This window comes from Poecilia reticulata, chromosome 14 (genome assembly GCF_904066995.2).
Source record: "Poecilia reticulata chromosome 14, P_reticulata-male-v2, whole genome shotgun sequence".
Taxonomy (NCBI): Eukaryota; Metazoa; Chordata; class Actinopteri; order Cyprinodontiformes; family Poeciliidae; genus Poecilia; species Poecilia reticulata.
This window is the reverse complement of record NC_088843.1, coordinates 2,180,934-2,196,696: the sequence shown is the minus strand read 5'-3', so window position 1 is coordinate 2,196,696 and position 15,763 is coordinate 2,180,934. Positions and strand designations below refer to the sequence as shown.

General features: G+C 38.2%; 2 protein-coding genes and 1 long non-coding RNA gene across 3 annotated transcripts in view; 1 reads left to right on the top strand and 2 right to left on the bottom strand.

Moving 5' to 3' along the window:
- The window catches only part of dpysl3 (dihydropyrimidinase like 3), a 40,052-nt gene extending 36,586 nt beyond the window's left edge, over window positions 1-3,466 (bottom strand). Inside the window, exon 1 of the mRNA XM_081615272.1 lies at window positions 3,146-3,466. Within this exon, the coding sequence (XP_081471398.1) occupies window positions 3,146-3,466 (321 nt within the window). The remainder of the gene's footprint in view (window positions 1-3,145) is intronic.
- A 28-nt stretch (window positions 3,467-3,494) lies between these two features.
- On the top strand, window positions 3,495-4,718 carry LOC108166888 (uncharacterized). The gene is made up of 2 exons (XR_001777295.2): window positions 3,495-3,592; window positions 4,542-4,718. It is a non-coding gene; the product is annotated as an uncharacterized LOC108166888 (long non-coding RNA).
- Window positions 4,719-7,177: 2,459 nt separating this feature from the next.
- Window positions 7,178-15,763, bottom strand: part of jakmip2 (janus kinase and microtubule interacting protein 2) — a 31,380-nt gene continuing 22,794 nt past the window's right edge. The window contains exons 19-24 of the mRNA XM_081615635.1: window positions 15,631-15,708; window positions 15,151-15,201; window positions 14,211-14,363; window positions 14,043-14,108; window positions 12,579-12,653; window positions 7,178-12,008 (exon numbers count right to left, since the gene is read on the bottom strand). Of these exons, the coding sequence (XP_081471761.1) occupies window positions 12,603-12,653; window positions 14,043-14,108; window positions 14,211-14,363; window positions 15,151-15,201; window positions 15,631-15,708 (399 nt within the window). The 3' untranslated portion in view covers window positions 7,178-12,008; window positions 12,579-12,602. The remainder of the gene's footprint in view (window positions 12,009-12,578; window positions 12,654-14,042; window positions 14,109-14,210; window positions 14,364-15,150; window positions 15,202-15,630; window positions 15,709-15,763) is intronic.

Here is a 15,763-nt window from a genome sequence, read left to right as displayed (position 1 = left end):
AAGTATTCATACAATGTTAATTTTCTAACATTTTGTTTTTAAGTTGATTAATAAAACACATGACACAGCGAGAAAAAACCATTTGAATCTGGATTGCATATATTAAAACAGTTATAACTAATGTTAAGTAAAGATTTTAGGGTTATTTCAATAACAGGTTAGGCATAAAGCAAATAACACTTTCAGCATTTCAAAGTTTACATTTTAAATAAATTCATAACTATCGTTTATGTACCAACTGTTAGAAACAACGTTGTGCCTGCAGGGTCGAATCCTGACCCCAGTTTGAAAACTGCAGTCCTGTTTGGTTAAAATATCTCCAAATAAATCAGCAACAATGTCTTATGTGTTAACGTCTGCTGGATCATCTGGTCCTTTATGAAGCTCATGTATGCTTTGATTCAACACTAAAATGAACTGTGAAGACTGATAAAGATTGGTTGTAATGTTATGGTTGATATGTAGCATGAAGCAGAAAGATGCAGATTTATGAAGTCGAAAAGTAATTTAACCTTAAACAAGAATTAAAAACCAGTCCTCAAATAGTCATTTTTTTGTCATCAGTCAGATTCTTAGGAATAACTTCATTCCAGGTTTTGCAGTTTTAATTATTGCAGCTAATGTTGGAGATCAACAAGAGAGGCAGAATGAATCTGTCACAACATAAAATAAACTCAAATGGTTTGTTCCTTATGCTTATAAAATATCAGGATGTAGTCATTCTACTAAATGCTCAAATAAAGATGTCTACCTTCAGAAAATAAAGTTTTGTAGAAGAAAATACTCTTAACAGAGTCCAAACCTAATACATGCAGTTTTTTTAGCTGAATCTGGACACAAAAGATAGTGTCAACTGACCGCTGACTCAATAAAAATGGAAGTGAGGGTGGAGGGTGAAATACATCAGATGCAAAAAATTATTTAGAGAGTTTTATTTTATAAATGTAAAACATCATATCTATTGGAAATAATAAAATTAAAGCATTCAATTAGTGATAAAAAAGGGCAACAAACAACCAAAAGACTGGACAACCGTATACATAAAACTAAAATAAATATTAAAGGGCTTTGTAAACATAAAACATGTTTTAAAAAATTAAGATAAAACTAAAATAAAAAGTTTCTTTAATTTAAAAAAAAGATTATTTTGCCAGTGGAATAGAAATATATGATTAAAATAATTTCTGACAATTAGATTCTAAATGTACTTTTAAGCATCCCCTTCATGACTTTCCATTAGAAATTTAAACCTTCACTTGGATTGAAGTGGCTTGATTAGTCATGTGATCCAACGGTGGACACAGATCCAAATCCAAGGGATTTCAGATCATGAAACTAAAATCTGCTTAAACTAGAGGAGTCATATGATGCCAACAGCCAATGAAAACTAGAGGGATACGACCCCATGACCGTTCCATGTGTGTGAATGTCATAAATGTCATGAATTAGACATGTGAGATGACAGAAAAACAACAGTGTGCACTTCAGTTAATAGTCTAACTTCTCAAAGCCAAATGATGGATTCTTTCAGAGTATGTATGTGTGTATGTATGTATGTGTGTGTGTGTGTGTGTGTGTGTGTGTGTGCGTGCGTGCGTGCGTGCGTGCGTGCGTGCGTGCGTGCGTGCGTGCGTGCGTGTGTGTGTGTGTGTGTGTGTGTGTGTGTGTGTGTGTGTGTTTGCATGAGCCAATCAGGAAAAGAGAGAGAGAAACATGAATCGTCAGATTTTGTGCCAACAGTGATCTCAACCTGACATGAGAAGGACAAAGTAAGTAAGTAAATAGTGTAGACTGTAAATATGTGGAGTAACATATAGAAACATTAATAGTTTTTACTTCCTCTCCTTTGAAATGTAATAAAGCTGTTAAAAGTAACAGTGATTCTGATGCAAAGACTATGCAGTTGCAAATGATAAACTTTTATAAATTTAAAGTTATATCTCAAGGCCATTTATGCAAACTCATTAAACATTTTGTAAGCCATTATTGTCCACCTGTGAAGCTTCTTCCTCATTCTAAAGGCTCGTTGCATGTTATGCTCAGTCTGAACCCAGGAGGCCTGAAAACATTGAGCAGTTTGCACAAAATACGTTTGTAAGAATCACATCAGGATTTCATTTTGTGAGAGAAATCTTTCTCTCTTTCTGTTATAGTACAAACATTTCATGACCGATCCGTCTCTGTGTCTCTGTCCGTGGTGCTGAAGAGTTACACCTTCACCTTAATTTTATTTTCTTTTAATTTTGTATTAGTCCTGACATAAGTTTAACATCTTCACTGTAGTTCAGTACAAATATCTAAAGACTGAAAGAAGTTTCTGATCATTTAATTCAGTTTTCTGTATAATGCCACAACCGCCACAAGAATATTTTTTAATATTCAAAGTGACACAGAAACACAACTATTAAACAAATTCATCTAGAACAACAACAAAAAAAAAACACTAATTACTCTGGCAGGTAAAAAAACAAACAAACTTGAAACAGTTTCAGGTTTTATTCACACATAATTTGATCCCCATGTTTGAATATGAACCCAAGCTCTTATTGTTTTAAACTTTTTCCCATTTTCTTTGTAAAAGAATATTTTGGATTTAAAATTCTTCCAAGCAAAGACAAGTGTGTGTTACGACATTTTTGGACTCCAGTGTAACCGCTGTGTGTTACAATAAGATATTTCAAAAGTGTTTGAGATTTAGTTGACAAGTCAAACCTTTTATGAATATGTAAAAAAAATGTCCCTGCAACAACCAGAGTTGATTAAGAAGAAATTGGCTGGTTTGTGGTTTGTGATGCGGCTGATTGGTGCATTTCTAGCTGCACAGATGCTGCAGCTTCATTAAGACAGAAATGAACGGCCTCTGTGGAAGTGGTGTCAGATAACCTGGACATGAGACAGAATACTACAGATGAATGTTTAATGGACATCCTCATGGCATGAACCCAAACTTAAAATGTTTAAAATTTTTAGTTATCGAGAATTTGTCATAACAGCACAAAATAAATACCTTTTCTATAATTTAATGCCTTATTTTCCCATTCTTATAATATAATGGGCCTGTCAGCAAAGATTTTTTTTTGTTTTTTTAGTTTTTTGCATATATTTCTAACTTTTCTTGTTCTGTTCAAAGTTCCATTGTTCTCACCTTTTCATCCTCCAGGTTCTGCAGCGTTTCCTTCCCTCCGCTGCTGCAGATCTGCACTTTCTGAGCGGAGCTCTCAGCACCTGCTGGGCTCCCTGTGTCCCCCTGACCGGCCTCTCGCTTAACGGTCCTCGGGGTGCGACAACCCCTCTGTCCGACGCTGAGCGCATCGAAATCAATAGTTTTACTGTCAAACGCGTCCTCCACGCTGCAGAACAAGCCGCCGCGTTTCTGCCGGGGGATCTGATCGGCCGTTCCAGGACGGGCGAGATAAACCGGCAGCTCCTCCTCCGCTTTCAGCCGCTGTGCCCTGCGCTCTGCCATCACTGGAGCTCCAGTCCGAGGAGGAGGAGGAGGAGGAGGAGGAGGATGTCGGGGAAACTAGTGCCGAAGTGATGCGTGGATGCGCTTGTGTGAGGAAGCAGCGGAGGAGACACGAGTTGAAGTGAGGTAAAGAGGTGGCGCTGTGGGGGAGCTGGCGGGACTTTAAGATGTGACCTTATATTCTACTTTTGTGTCATTTTGTTCAATTAAAAGCAGCACAACTTCGGTAGAGGAAGCATTTTGTTGTCGTTATGATAGTGGTGGGTGATATGGCTCCTTGCCCAGGGCAGCATGGCCAAGGGGCGTCAGCATTGAATTCAGCATTTTTTTATGTTTCTTGTTTACTGTTTATGAACATATCCAGTGTTTCAGAATGGAGTAGGCCCAGCAGGTAAACGACGTACAGCTGCTGATAAAGTTAGCATCTGGCTGACCGGGAAGCTGCAGTTTGGGCTAAATGAAAGAGCTTTTTCAGATGGATTATTAGAACGGCAATAACAGAGAACAAGACTCTTCACAACACATCTTGTGTTTAATAAGGTTCTTCTTACTAAACACAAATATTTAATACATTTTAGATGAATTAAACATTTGTCCTCTGTTGTCAAAACACAAAAAGTCAATTTTCAGAGCTTTGTTAGCATTACAACTACTTTAGACAGTGAGAGTGAAACAACTATATCGACTAAATAGATTGTTTGTATTTGTTTAATATAATAAAGTTGCAGTTAACACAGACATTAGAATAGGCAGCATTTAAAAACATCTTACTGACATTCATGTTAGATGCCAATAATAGTTCTGGGGTGACTAAAACTAAAACCAAAACTTGGGACAAAAATGTAGTTTTATTATTCTGCTACCACATATTGGGGGTCAGGGTAGGGATGTGTCCAATTGGGTCTGTTGAAGTTGAATTGGGGGAAATTTGTCAACAATGACATTTAACTACATCACATGCAGTTCTCACACATTTGTTCAAATCATCGCTGTCCTTTCAGCACCTCTTCAGCTACTTTGAATATAAGTCAAAGTAAAAAGTTGATGATTTTTTTGATGCATGTCTGACCTCCAGCGGTGCTGATTGCTGATGTCAGCACAACTGTGACAAGACTGCATCAGCAACATGGGTGACGAGCAGATCCTGGACGGAGAGGCTGCTGAGGCCAGGAGTCGGACCGGACGGCTGAGCAGGGCAGGAATGATGCAACAACTGCTTTAGAGAACAAATAAAGCTTGATTCTGAAAATTTACCTGCTTCATTGTTTGATTTCTGATAAACAATGAAAAAAAACAAATTAAAAAGCTATACTGTTATTTAAAAAGATAGTTTACCCTGACAAGCTCCTCCATCTGCTGAGCTACAAAAAAAACAACAGAAAAAACTGTTTTTTCTACGGAGCCTGTTTGGTGACATGGGAGAAAAAATGTGGCCATGACTTAAAAACTTGTGGGAACAACTTTAATGGAAATTATAACAAGTCATGTCTACCCGTTATTAAGTCATAGCCATAATCAATTAAGTTGTGACCACAAGTTATTAAGTCCTAGTCATTAAGTTCAGTTATTAAGTTTTAGGCATGACTTCATAACTCATTTTCTTTTTTCTCCCATGTCAACAGACTGACTCCATATTTTGCTGCCTTCACAAACAGGAAGATGTTCCATAACTGAACTGTGTTAGAAATGATCTTTGTTCACTGTGAAACACTAGAGGTAATCAACTGCAGCCCAGATTCTTCAAGAAACATTTAAAACACTTGTTTAGGATTATGGATGTCTGCGAATGTGAAAGCTAATGAACCTAACACGTGTTACGGACTTCATCAGGTCATCTGGGGCTTTGAAAAGCATTTATGGTGGTTTGATGTCATAATGACAGCTGGGGTGAAAAACAAACATCACCCAGAGTGTTGAGGAACTGAAAAAATCTCAAAAACAAAACATCCTCAGGTCTCATCTCACAGGATTTTATATCTGAGCTGAAAAGCCAAGACCCTCTATTAAGTGTCCTTTTCTCCAGTAGTGCTCCCAGCCTTTACACAGTAAACAGATAGAGCTCACACACTTACATGTTGACACTATCCAACTCAGCTGTTAGAAAGAATCAGCATGATGTGAAAGAACAATGACAGGGCTGGAAGGTCGTACAGAGTGTGTGTATCCGACAGCGCAGTTTGTTTTTCTGCTGCGAGGGCAGAGCTGTTTGACTGCAGGGACGCTAAACCAGACCACACTGACTTCACAGATTTTGGAGACATCATGACAGAGACAGTAGTTTATTTCCTTTATGTAGGACACTGTCAGAGTAAATCCCCTTTCATAAACAGACAGAAACTTTCCCAGCTGTGGACATTTTGACAAGCGCAGCCCTGCTGCACAAAGTTTTGCTCTCTGCGTCGAAAAGTTCCTTAACCACATCTTGCTCTGACCTAATGAGGCTTTTAAATCAGCAACAGAGCAGGAAACCATCGCCATCTTCATTTTAAAATGGATGCAAGACGGCCAGCAAGTAAAACTGATGTCCCATAAACAAAAGCTCTCATGTTCCTCTGGATTAAGTGCATGTTCATTCAGGCACAATGGATTGAAGGCAGATAGGACAGAGTTTGGCAAATTCACGGCCACTGGTCTTCATGGATTTGGCACGAGAAGCCTCACGGCGGCTGGGACCTTTAAGGAAGGAGGTATGTAGGCCACCGTTCGTCAGACAAGTCGATGGAATTAAATTCCAATGGAAGGCAGGAATAAAGGAGGACTGACAAGCAGCAAGTGGGCCTGGATCACTGAAGGAAGGACAAGACATAAGGATGACAATCACCAAGTTTGACAGATTTTACAGATTTGAACTCTCTTTGAAAATTATAGGTTTTAAAAAGATGTATCTGGTGATATAGGGTGATATTCTAAACCTCAATTGTTAAGTCTTGGATTTCACTTTGGCTCCATAATTTTATTGCTTCCATATATTTTTTGTTTATTTCTACATCTTGATAATTATGTAAAATGTTTTTGCTGCCTGCTGTTGACAAAACCTCAGTGATTAATTGAAAACAATCTTTAAAATAAAGTATTTAAAGTAAAACTAAAGAATATGTAATGTTAGTGATTCTGCAGAAATTCTGATCTTTATTATTTGAAAAAAAGGCATGAAAACACAGATTTATTTTTTTCATATTTCCTTTCCTTTGCTCATACTTTACAGGCCAGAAAACAAGAAGTACAATATCAATGTGTTATGCTAAAACAAAAATACTCATGTTGACTGCTTTTTTAATTCTTCATACGGTCTTGACTTCTTGTGGATCTCAGCCTTCAGTGTAAAATCGGATCACACCAGGGCTGCTGCGCCCGGCGGCTGACCTGTGGCTGGGCAGCTGCCTCCGCCTGGGATGGTTTGGCTCCTGACCAGCTGCTCCTCAAATTAAGTTAAACTGCCTCCCAGGATGTACATGATGTAATTTCAGTCTGAACCCCCCACTCACACTAACAAAGACTCCTACTGGAAGTCATTTACAACGGCCCACCATCTACAAATGTATGTTTTCACAAAGTTTTGGGAAGGAGGAGAACCAAACGCCTTCTCACTGTGAAGAGACGACGCTGAACACTTTGTTTCTGTGCAGCACAAAAACAGATACATCAACAGTAATTACCGTAATATGTTCAGAAGAAAACTATGCAGGAAAAAATGATGCCTCACACATGAGATTCACTTCAAACTTTATTTCCCTTTTTGAACTAGTTGTAGAAGGCAGTTGTTTAGTCAGTCCATGTATTGCCCTCTGCAGGAGTGGTGAAATGATGCAAAGACAGAATGATGTCATTTTTTAATGACAGACATCCTCTGGCAGGAGAAAACTCCAGCACAAAACCAGTTTCAAACTTCCTGTTCTTGTCTTGCTTGGCTGGCAAGGACAGTAAGTGGAAAGACAGACTGTTATCCTGGAACCACTCGGCCTTTTAGAGGCCACAATGTGGAAAAGCACAATGTTTAACAAGCTTGTTTGACAAAGGAGGCCCCCAGAGCACATTTTAATGTATTTCTAGAACAAACCACAAGTCTTAAAACAGTTAAACATCCAGCCTTTGTATGACAGAGCTGCAGTGAAAGAAATGTATCACAGAAATATTATTTGTGTGAAAAGGCAACAGGATGAGTGGACACATGATATCAGTGAAGCAGAAGATGGAGGGAATCTGGACCTTTATGAGCTGAACAGAGCAGAACTCTGTAAACCGGGACACAGTGATGATGGCAGTTAAAGGGCAATAATGACAACAATAAAGTGTGATGTGAAAAAAATATCATTTCTGAATAAAGCCACGGAAAATGGTATGCATAAATGGAAAAAGTAATCAAACTTTTTTCCAACCTACACAACATGTGGAATTAAAAACTTCTAAGTCTAGTTTATTAAATAAATATATTCTTGCAAAGGAAATAAATAAAACATAAGTGTGCTTTTGAAAACAATATTAGAAAACATCACCTTTGTAAAATATGTCATTTTTGGCCAAAAGTGATTTCTGCAAAAAAAAAAAGAAAGAATCACCCCTTTGTGTTGCAAAACAGATCATTTTTAGCAAAAAAAAAAAAAAACTAAGAAAGAAAAAAACTTGAGGCATTGTTTTAGGAAAGTGACGATAATTTTCATCACATCTTAGCCCTAATATGCAGCAGTTATAAAATGCCTTGCAAAAGTATTTATACCCTTTGAACATTTCTGCATTTTTTCAGAACCCCAAACCTCGATGCACTTTTTTTTTATTCTGGTAGAGAAACATAAACAATGATCACCGGATGTGGCAATGACATAAACATGAAGCACCGCTCAGCCCTTCATCCAGAGGTGGAAACGCATGAGCATCACCTGCAAAGCCACCTGGGAAAGGAGATCATTAGTCAGGGAAGATCTGGAGAACCGGTGGTGGTGAAGAGTTTTGGACAAAGTGAAAATGTGGAAGTGAGAATTATTTCCTTCAGAGGGCAAGATGGTAGGATCTAAACACAAGGTTTCTTTATTTGTATGTTTAAAAAAATGTTTAAAAAATTTAAATTTTTCTTCTAATTCCCAGTTATATGCTTTACTTTCTAAAAATGAAATAGATTTTTTTGGTTGTAACATGAACTCATGCAAAAGCTCAAAGGGTATAAATGCATTTACAAGGTAGATTAAACATAATTCATCTGTTTATATGACAAATGTTGCATAAAAACATAATAGTATTTAAAATGCTCACTTTCAGCATAAAACAAGGAAACAAGTTTTAGGTATATTATAAGTCTATAAGTGTATTTGACTTATGTTTTTCTTTGCTACTTCAAAGAAAATCTAAAGTTTTTTCATTATTATTGGAAGACACCCAAGAGACAAAAACATAAAAAATGTAAAGTATATTAAATGTGATGTAATAATGAAAAATAACTAACATTTATGAGTAGAAAAGGGAGAATACATCCAGGGCGACTGTCAGCAGAGTTAGCACAACAAGTTTGAGTGAAGTGAGTGGAGTGGCTGTAGCTGCTGCTCTGCATTGTAATGGGATCCCAGTGTGAAGCGTGGCCTGTGAATGGAGCCCAAGGTCGAATGAAGGCAGATTCCTTTCGTCCCGCTCAGGAACACGGAGAACAGGAACCTGCTAGCTAGTGAATATTTCAGCCTCTGGGCAGAGTTGGCTTCAGGGAAGGGAAATCGGTGTAACGTTGCGCTCACTTTCTCCTGTTTCACCCTGCAGAAGCAGAACTCTGCATGGCTGTTTGGGTTCAGTTCAAGAAAGCTGTTAGTATCAAAGAACTTTTGGTTAGTATAACAAGAACAAAGCAAGAAAACCTGCAGTATTCTTAGGCTGGGGAGTTTTAGACTTTTTTCATAAAAAAGTCATTTAAATTAGATAAATAATTTTAAGATAGTGAATAAATAACTAGGTTTGAATTTGAACTAAATTTGATGTATAATATTGTAAAGTGGTATTAAAATATTTACAACTTTAAAACATGGGTTGGGTAAACTAGCGCCCCTACTGGCTTAGTGATGCAACAGATTTTCGGTAAATAAAAACAATGCTGGTCATTTCATCCCTTCGCCATTTCGTACTTTGACTCAGTTCATTAAATCAAAATTCAAATGAATTTAATTGTGGATTCAATTAATACAAACTTTGCAAAAACACTTTTAACTGCCTATTTTAATAGTTCAAATACCAAATATACTTTGAAATGCTTCAACACACATAAACCGTCTCAGCACTGCTGCAGAAGCTAATATCTACTCTCCCTTATCGCCGATTCTGGGGTTACAGCCAATCAGCACCAGGGACAATAAATGGTGCACCTGGATTGGCTGCTTTGACAGTGTATCAAGTCGCATTAATCTCAGGAATTGTCTTTCCAAAAAATGCAGACAAGCTCTTTGAAAGAAATTGAGGAATGAATGGATTTTCCACAAATAATTTGGAGTTATGCTGCACAGAAAAATCCACAAATAGGTGAATCTGTGAATACTGAACTGGAAACATCCAGTGTGTTTCATGCACTGAAAGAATTTGAGAAAGTTTCACGAGTGTCTAACATAAATTCAGGCCTTTCAGGGTTTCCCCGTTTGGAAGTCCCTCATTCATCCAGCACATTGCTCAAGTGAATGCTGAGTTTCAAGCCAGGCCCCTTTGGGTCTGCAACCTCTGAGCAGGCTGCCTAAACACACAGCGTCCAGCATCAATGTCTGATGTCAAAGGAGGATTTGGACACCACTGGTTTAGACTGACGGAAGCTGAATTATACTTTAGCATGACCCACAGTCTCAGATTTCATTTGAGAAAAGACAAAAAGGGACAATTCCCTAATTCTAATCCTGTTTGTGACAGAATTAGAATTAGACTTACACAAAAACCACAATTCATGATGTCAAACCTGGACTGTGATGTTCAACACCATTTTCAGATTCTTAAACTGAAAATGGTAAAAAAATAGCATAATGCCATAAAAGAGTTTTCTAAGTGTTTTTACAAATTTTAAAATCTCATATTGTCTCCTGAGCTGGTTGTATTTTTACACCCCAATTAATTATGAAAGGGAATACAGTAATATACGACGCATAGCTGTGCTTGTGGGTACGAAACGGAAAGGATGGTACGACATGACGAAGGGGGAAACTGACCCAGAGCCTGATTCATCCAGTAAAATGTGAGCAGTACAGTGTAGAAAAGGGGAAGGAAAAACGATACATTTGTTTTTGTTTTTTATCCACATTCATTCAGCTTTTCAGTTATAACTCTACAGGGCATAAAATTCATCTTTGCAGCCATCACCACAATAAACCAGAGCAGTTTATACTCTTTGTAAGTCATTTATAAACTGCCAAGTACATTAACTGTTCAAGCTGCTTTAGAGAGTAAAAAAAAGTACAGCTTATCACAAAAAATAATAAGGGAGACTACGGAAAATAATTAAGACCCATGTACATATCAACAGCATATATATATATTTTACATTACAGGTTTTTTGGGGATCTTCTGAACTGTTGTTTAAGTGGTTGGAACAGTAAAAAAAAGAAATCCAGAGAGTTGCATCTTTTCAGTCTTCTGGCTTTTAAAAATTGCTAAGAAGCAGTTCCACAATGTGCAGCTTTCCTCCTGGAAATCCATGCTGAGAGGAGCTGCACCAGAGGCCGTCATCTCCTTCTGCTTTTCACCTTTCCTCACCTTTTTTCCAGTGATGGACCTGAGTGTTCGTGATTCCTCTACAGAGTCTGTACACGCCACTGTCTGCAGCACAGCCTCGTCCATCTGCAGGAATAACTTTCTGGAGAGTGCGAGCAGTCTGGGTCAGCACCATTCTGAGAGCAGGGACGGCAGGCCAGAAGGTGAGGCAGCGAGTCCCAAATGTTCCTTATTTTAATCTGGCCTGAGGTCAGAACCGCTCCCACTGCTTCTGCACGTATGGGCCCTGAGTTGGCTCACTTTTACTCATCAATGACTTGCATCCCAAAAGGACGTTCTTACAGCTTTGGGCAGCAGATGAAAGAGAGGAAAAAAGAGGGAAGGCTGTGGTTCTGTGGTTTGTATTCTTTCACTGTTTGAGTTTTTTGTCTGTTTATGTTCCGTTGTGGCTGTGGACACGTTATGACCCTGCATGGCAGAGAGAACATCTTCCAGGCTTTGGTTTTCAACTGACAAAGCATGTGTGTGTGTGTGTGTTTGTGTGTGCATTACATATGCATGCATGTGTGTGTAAACTGTGTACTATGTCAGTATTTGTGTGTATAGATTTCATTGCAAGCCTTTGACTGTCTCTTCAGACATTTGGGGAGATGCTTAATGTCCAAACTTTGCTAAAAAAATAAACAGTCCTGGGCAGAATCCTGAAGATCTCAACTTCACGTGGAAAACAACAAAACATAAAAGAAATGTGCGAAGTGTGCACTGGCTTAATCCACCAACAACATCTGGAATCACTGATGTCACGACGGCACAATGTTTTCAGCTTGTCCAACACATAAACAACACTGCAGTCCCACAGAAGATCTCTGAGGCGAAACGCGACCTGGAGAGTGAAACAAGTGAAAACAGTTCAGATGTTCCTTTTTCTAAAGAAAAACAATATAACATAAAACAAATATTTATTTTTTTGTTTGTCTTTTAGAAGAGTTTTGTTTATTATTTTTCTCTCTGTCAAGCCCACTATGGGACGAGAGGCAAAGGTTGTAAGAGTCTAATAACTGACTTTAGTTTATCGCACGGATTGACTTCAAACATCATTTACAGCAATGCATCAGTGTTTTGGTTCAGTGAAGCTGGAAAAATGGATAAATTCTTATTCTTCCTCTTACTGTGGGTCATTTTCTATTTCCTTTACATTTCATTTCATTTGGAGGGATGGCAAAAAGTCACATTTTCAAATGCAACAACAAATTCACCAAAACATTTAGCATAGATGAGGCCAGATGGCATTTTCCTAAGTGTGTTTGTTGCTTCAGAAATCTACTCTGACTGAATGATGTCAGAATTTTCCTGTGGCTGCAGAGCTGAAGCCACAACCTGTTAAAGGTTCCCGTCACACAGAGAGGTTTCAGAAAGACTGAGAAAACAGATGTTGGCAGAGAGCAGGACTCACCTCAGCCACAGCACGACAAAGACTTCAAGGCCAAAGGATAAAGGCAAGAGAAAAGAACAAGAAGAGAAAGAGAAACTGTAGAAAGAAAGAACAAGAGAAAGAGAGAAAAAGTTTGAGGATTAGAGGAAAACTTGACATGTTAGTACCAGAGACAAAAAAACTGAGGTTACTTTATAAAACCATATATCTGCATATTACTAACATTGTTTGTTTGACTGTATGACATCCTTTTTATACTCGGAGGTAAAAATTGTTTTTAATTTAACAGTCACTATTATAACTAATATTTTGTACTGTTTTTTTTTTCTCTGTGTGTTTATATATGTATGCCAATGTTGAGTTTATTTGCAAATTTATACATTTTTGCAGATGCTGGTTTCTCATATATGCAAGACAGATCTATCAAAGTGAACTTACCTTATAGTTTACTGTTTGATTTAACAATATCTTTAAATTAGATCTTAAACTTTTATCAAGTGTGTAATTAAACAGGTACAGATTAGAATAAAAGACAGGTTTATCGCCTTAAGAGGTGCGTCATAAAGGAGCACTAAGGGTGTTGGGAATCGTATTTTCCTGTAAGATTCTCTTCTTAAGGTTTTCTCAGATTGTTGTTCTGGAGTTTTTGTGGCTCAGACTGATTTTTAGTCATTTGTTTAGTACAGTGGTCCTCAAACTACGGCACAGATGTTTTTTCATATATTGTATTTTCCGGTTTATATGTGGATTTTTCTTCAACCACCAGGGGGCTCTTTAGCAGGAAGTGTGTCCTATAAACTGTGGGTGTTTTGTTTTGCATGGCGCATTGCTGCCATCTGTTGGACTTTTAGGGAACTGCTTGACTTTTATGTTATTTAATCAGTACGATTGTTTGCTAGCGGTACAGCAGATGAACACACGTGTTTGTTATGAACGCCGCATTCCAGGTTGAATTCTTCCTGTAAGTAGCAGCTTATACTTCAAAACGAGCCTTTATGTTAACATATGAGGAATTCTTATGTTAAATTTACTTTCCCTTAATGGAATACATACTAGTCAGTCCCAGTGACCGTTTCACTAACGGTTTTTGCCCATGCGCTTTCTGGGTAAGAATCAATGAGAAACCAGTGAGAAGTGGAGACATAACATGTTGACTCCAGCAGAAAGCTGTATGGAGATTTATCAGTTATGTGGTTGATATGCAGAGTATGTGCTGCATAAAAACAGAAAAAGTCAAACATTTCAATCCCAGATTGAGAATAGTCTGTATCACGTTCTGTCACCAGATCTGCCAATAATTCAAACATAAAGGAAGTCATTTCTTATGGGTGTTATACCCAGCTTGACCACTAGATGTCAACATCTGTGGAACTTTTTTACTCTGACTGTTTGATAAGGGAACTAAAATTACTCATCTTTTTTGTCAGATTATGATTTGTTAGCAACATCATTACATATTTACTGATTTTAAACATCAGTAGTTACCTTTTCTTCCAGATCTTTAATCTGCCTTCTCTGGATTTCTGTCTTGTCTTCAAGATCCCGAATTCTCTGTGGTTCGTTAGAGAAAGCAGAAATACAAATCAAACCACAGACCTAAAAAATTCCTCTCCTTTCAAAGTTTCTCAGTAATATGAATGGATGTAGAAGAACCTGGTGGGCCTGGTGCAGCAGCTCCATCCGCTCCTGGAGGATCTGGCAGTCGTACTCTCGACTCTTCCTCAGCATCTGCCTCCTCAGCTTTTCCACCGCCATCCTCAGCTCGTCCTTCTGAAGCTCATTCAGGGGTTCGCCGTACTTTATCACCTGATGAAACAGAGACGGCGGGTATTATAATGATCATGGTGAATTCAAGAACTTGGCTGTTTGTGCTAGATGAGGTTCTGTTCAGGGCTGCACAGTGGTGCAGTTGGTAGAACTGTTGCCTTGCAGCAAGAAGGTTCTGGGTTCGATTCCCAGCCCCGGTCTTTCTGCATGGAGTCTCCATGTTCTCCCTGTGCATGGTGGGTTTTCTCCAGGTACTCCGGTTTCCTCCCACAGTCCAAAAACATGACTGTCAGGTTAATTGGTCTGTCTAAATTGCCCCTAGGTGTGTGTGTGCATGGTTGTTTGTCCTGTGTGTCTCTGTGTTGCCCTGCGACAGACTGGCGACCTGTCCAGGTGACCCCGCCTCTCGCCCAGAACATTAGCTGGAGAGGCACCAGCAACCCTCCTGACCCCACTGAGGGACAAGGGTGTAAGAAAATGGATGGATGGATGTTCTGTTCAATCAAAAGGAGCTTCAAGGAATCACAAGATTCTAAGAACGTCAGTGAGCCTTTCAGGGATTGAGCCTTGAAGAAATTTATTTTTAGTATTAATTGAAGTGATTAAAAGTTTCTACAGTGATAGCATTTATTTTCATGGAACTGCACAAGAAAACCGTTTGAAACATCTTTGATTTTCCACACTGAGAAGAGAGGGAGGTATGCGTTCAGAATTGAATTAGTGACCGTGTTTAGTGATGCATGCTTTGACATGCAACACTTTCAAAATGTTTACACTTAAAAAAAAAGAAAAAAAGATGTGATGCAACATAAGATGTAAAGCCAACCTTGTCCTGCTGCAGGGCGTTGTAAAGCGTCGCTTCCAACTCCTGGATTTGCTGTTAAAAATGAGAAAATGTCAACAGTTTAACCATCACAAGAATACAAATCATATCTGAAATACTCAAACCTCATGCTTCATTTTACAATAAAACATTTCTGTGACAAAAGTATTCAAAACAAGCCAAATGAACAGATGTATAGAGAATGAAAATGGATGGAAGCATGTTTGAATGTGGGGACAGAATATGTTTTCATATTCCATTCATTGCTTTTTATTATTTAACCAAACTTGAAAGAAGACATAAATCCAGCTCCAAATTATTCCAGTTAGTGGAAAATGGTGAAAACCATCTTTAATCACAGATGATTAATCATTAGGGAAGTTTGGAATAAAGTTAAAATAATACAAAAACGTTTGTCTGTCTGTATGTATGCAAAGTATGAGAAAAAAACATGTTTACACAGCAAAGTGTCAGAGTGTTTACCATGTAGGCCTGGTCCAGGGCCTGCTTCCTGTAGTCCAGCTCTTCTTCTAGATAGCCTTTCTGTTTGCAGAACATTTCCTGTAACACAGAGGAGGTTGTTCACATAAATTAAGTTGTAAACATCTAATGTGAT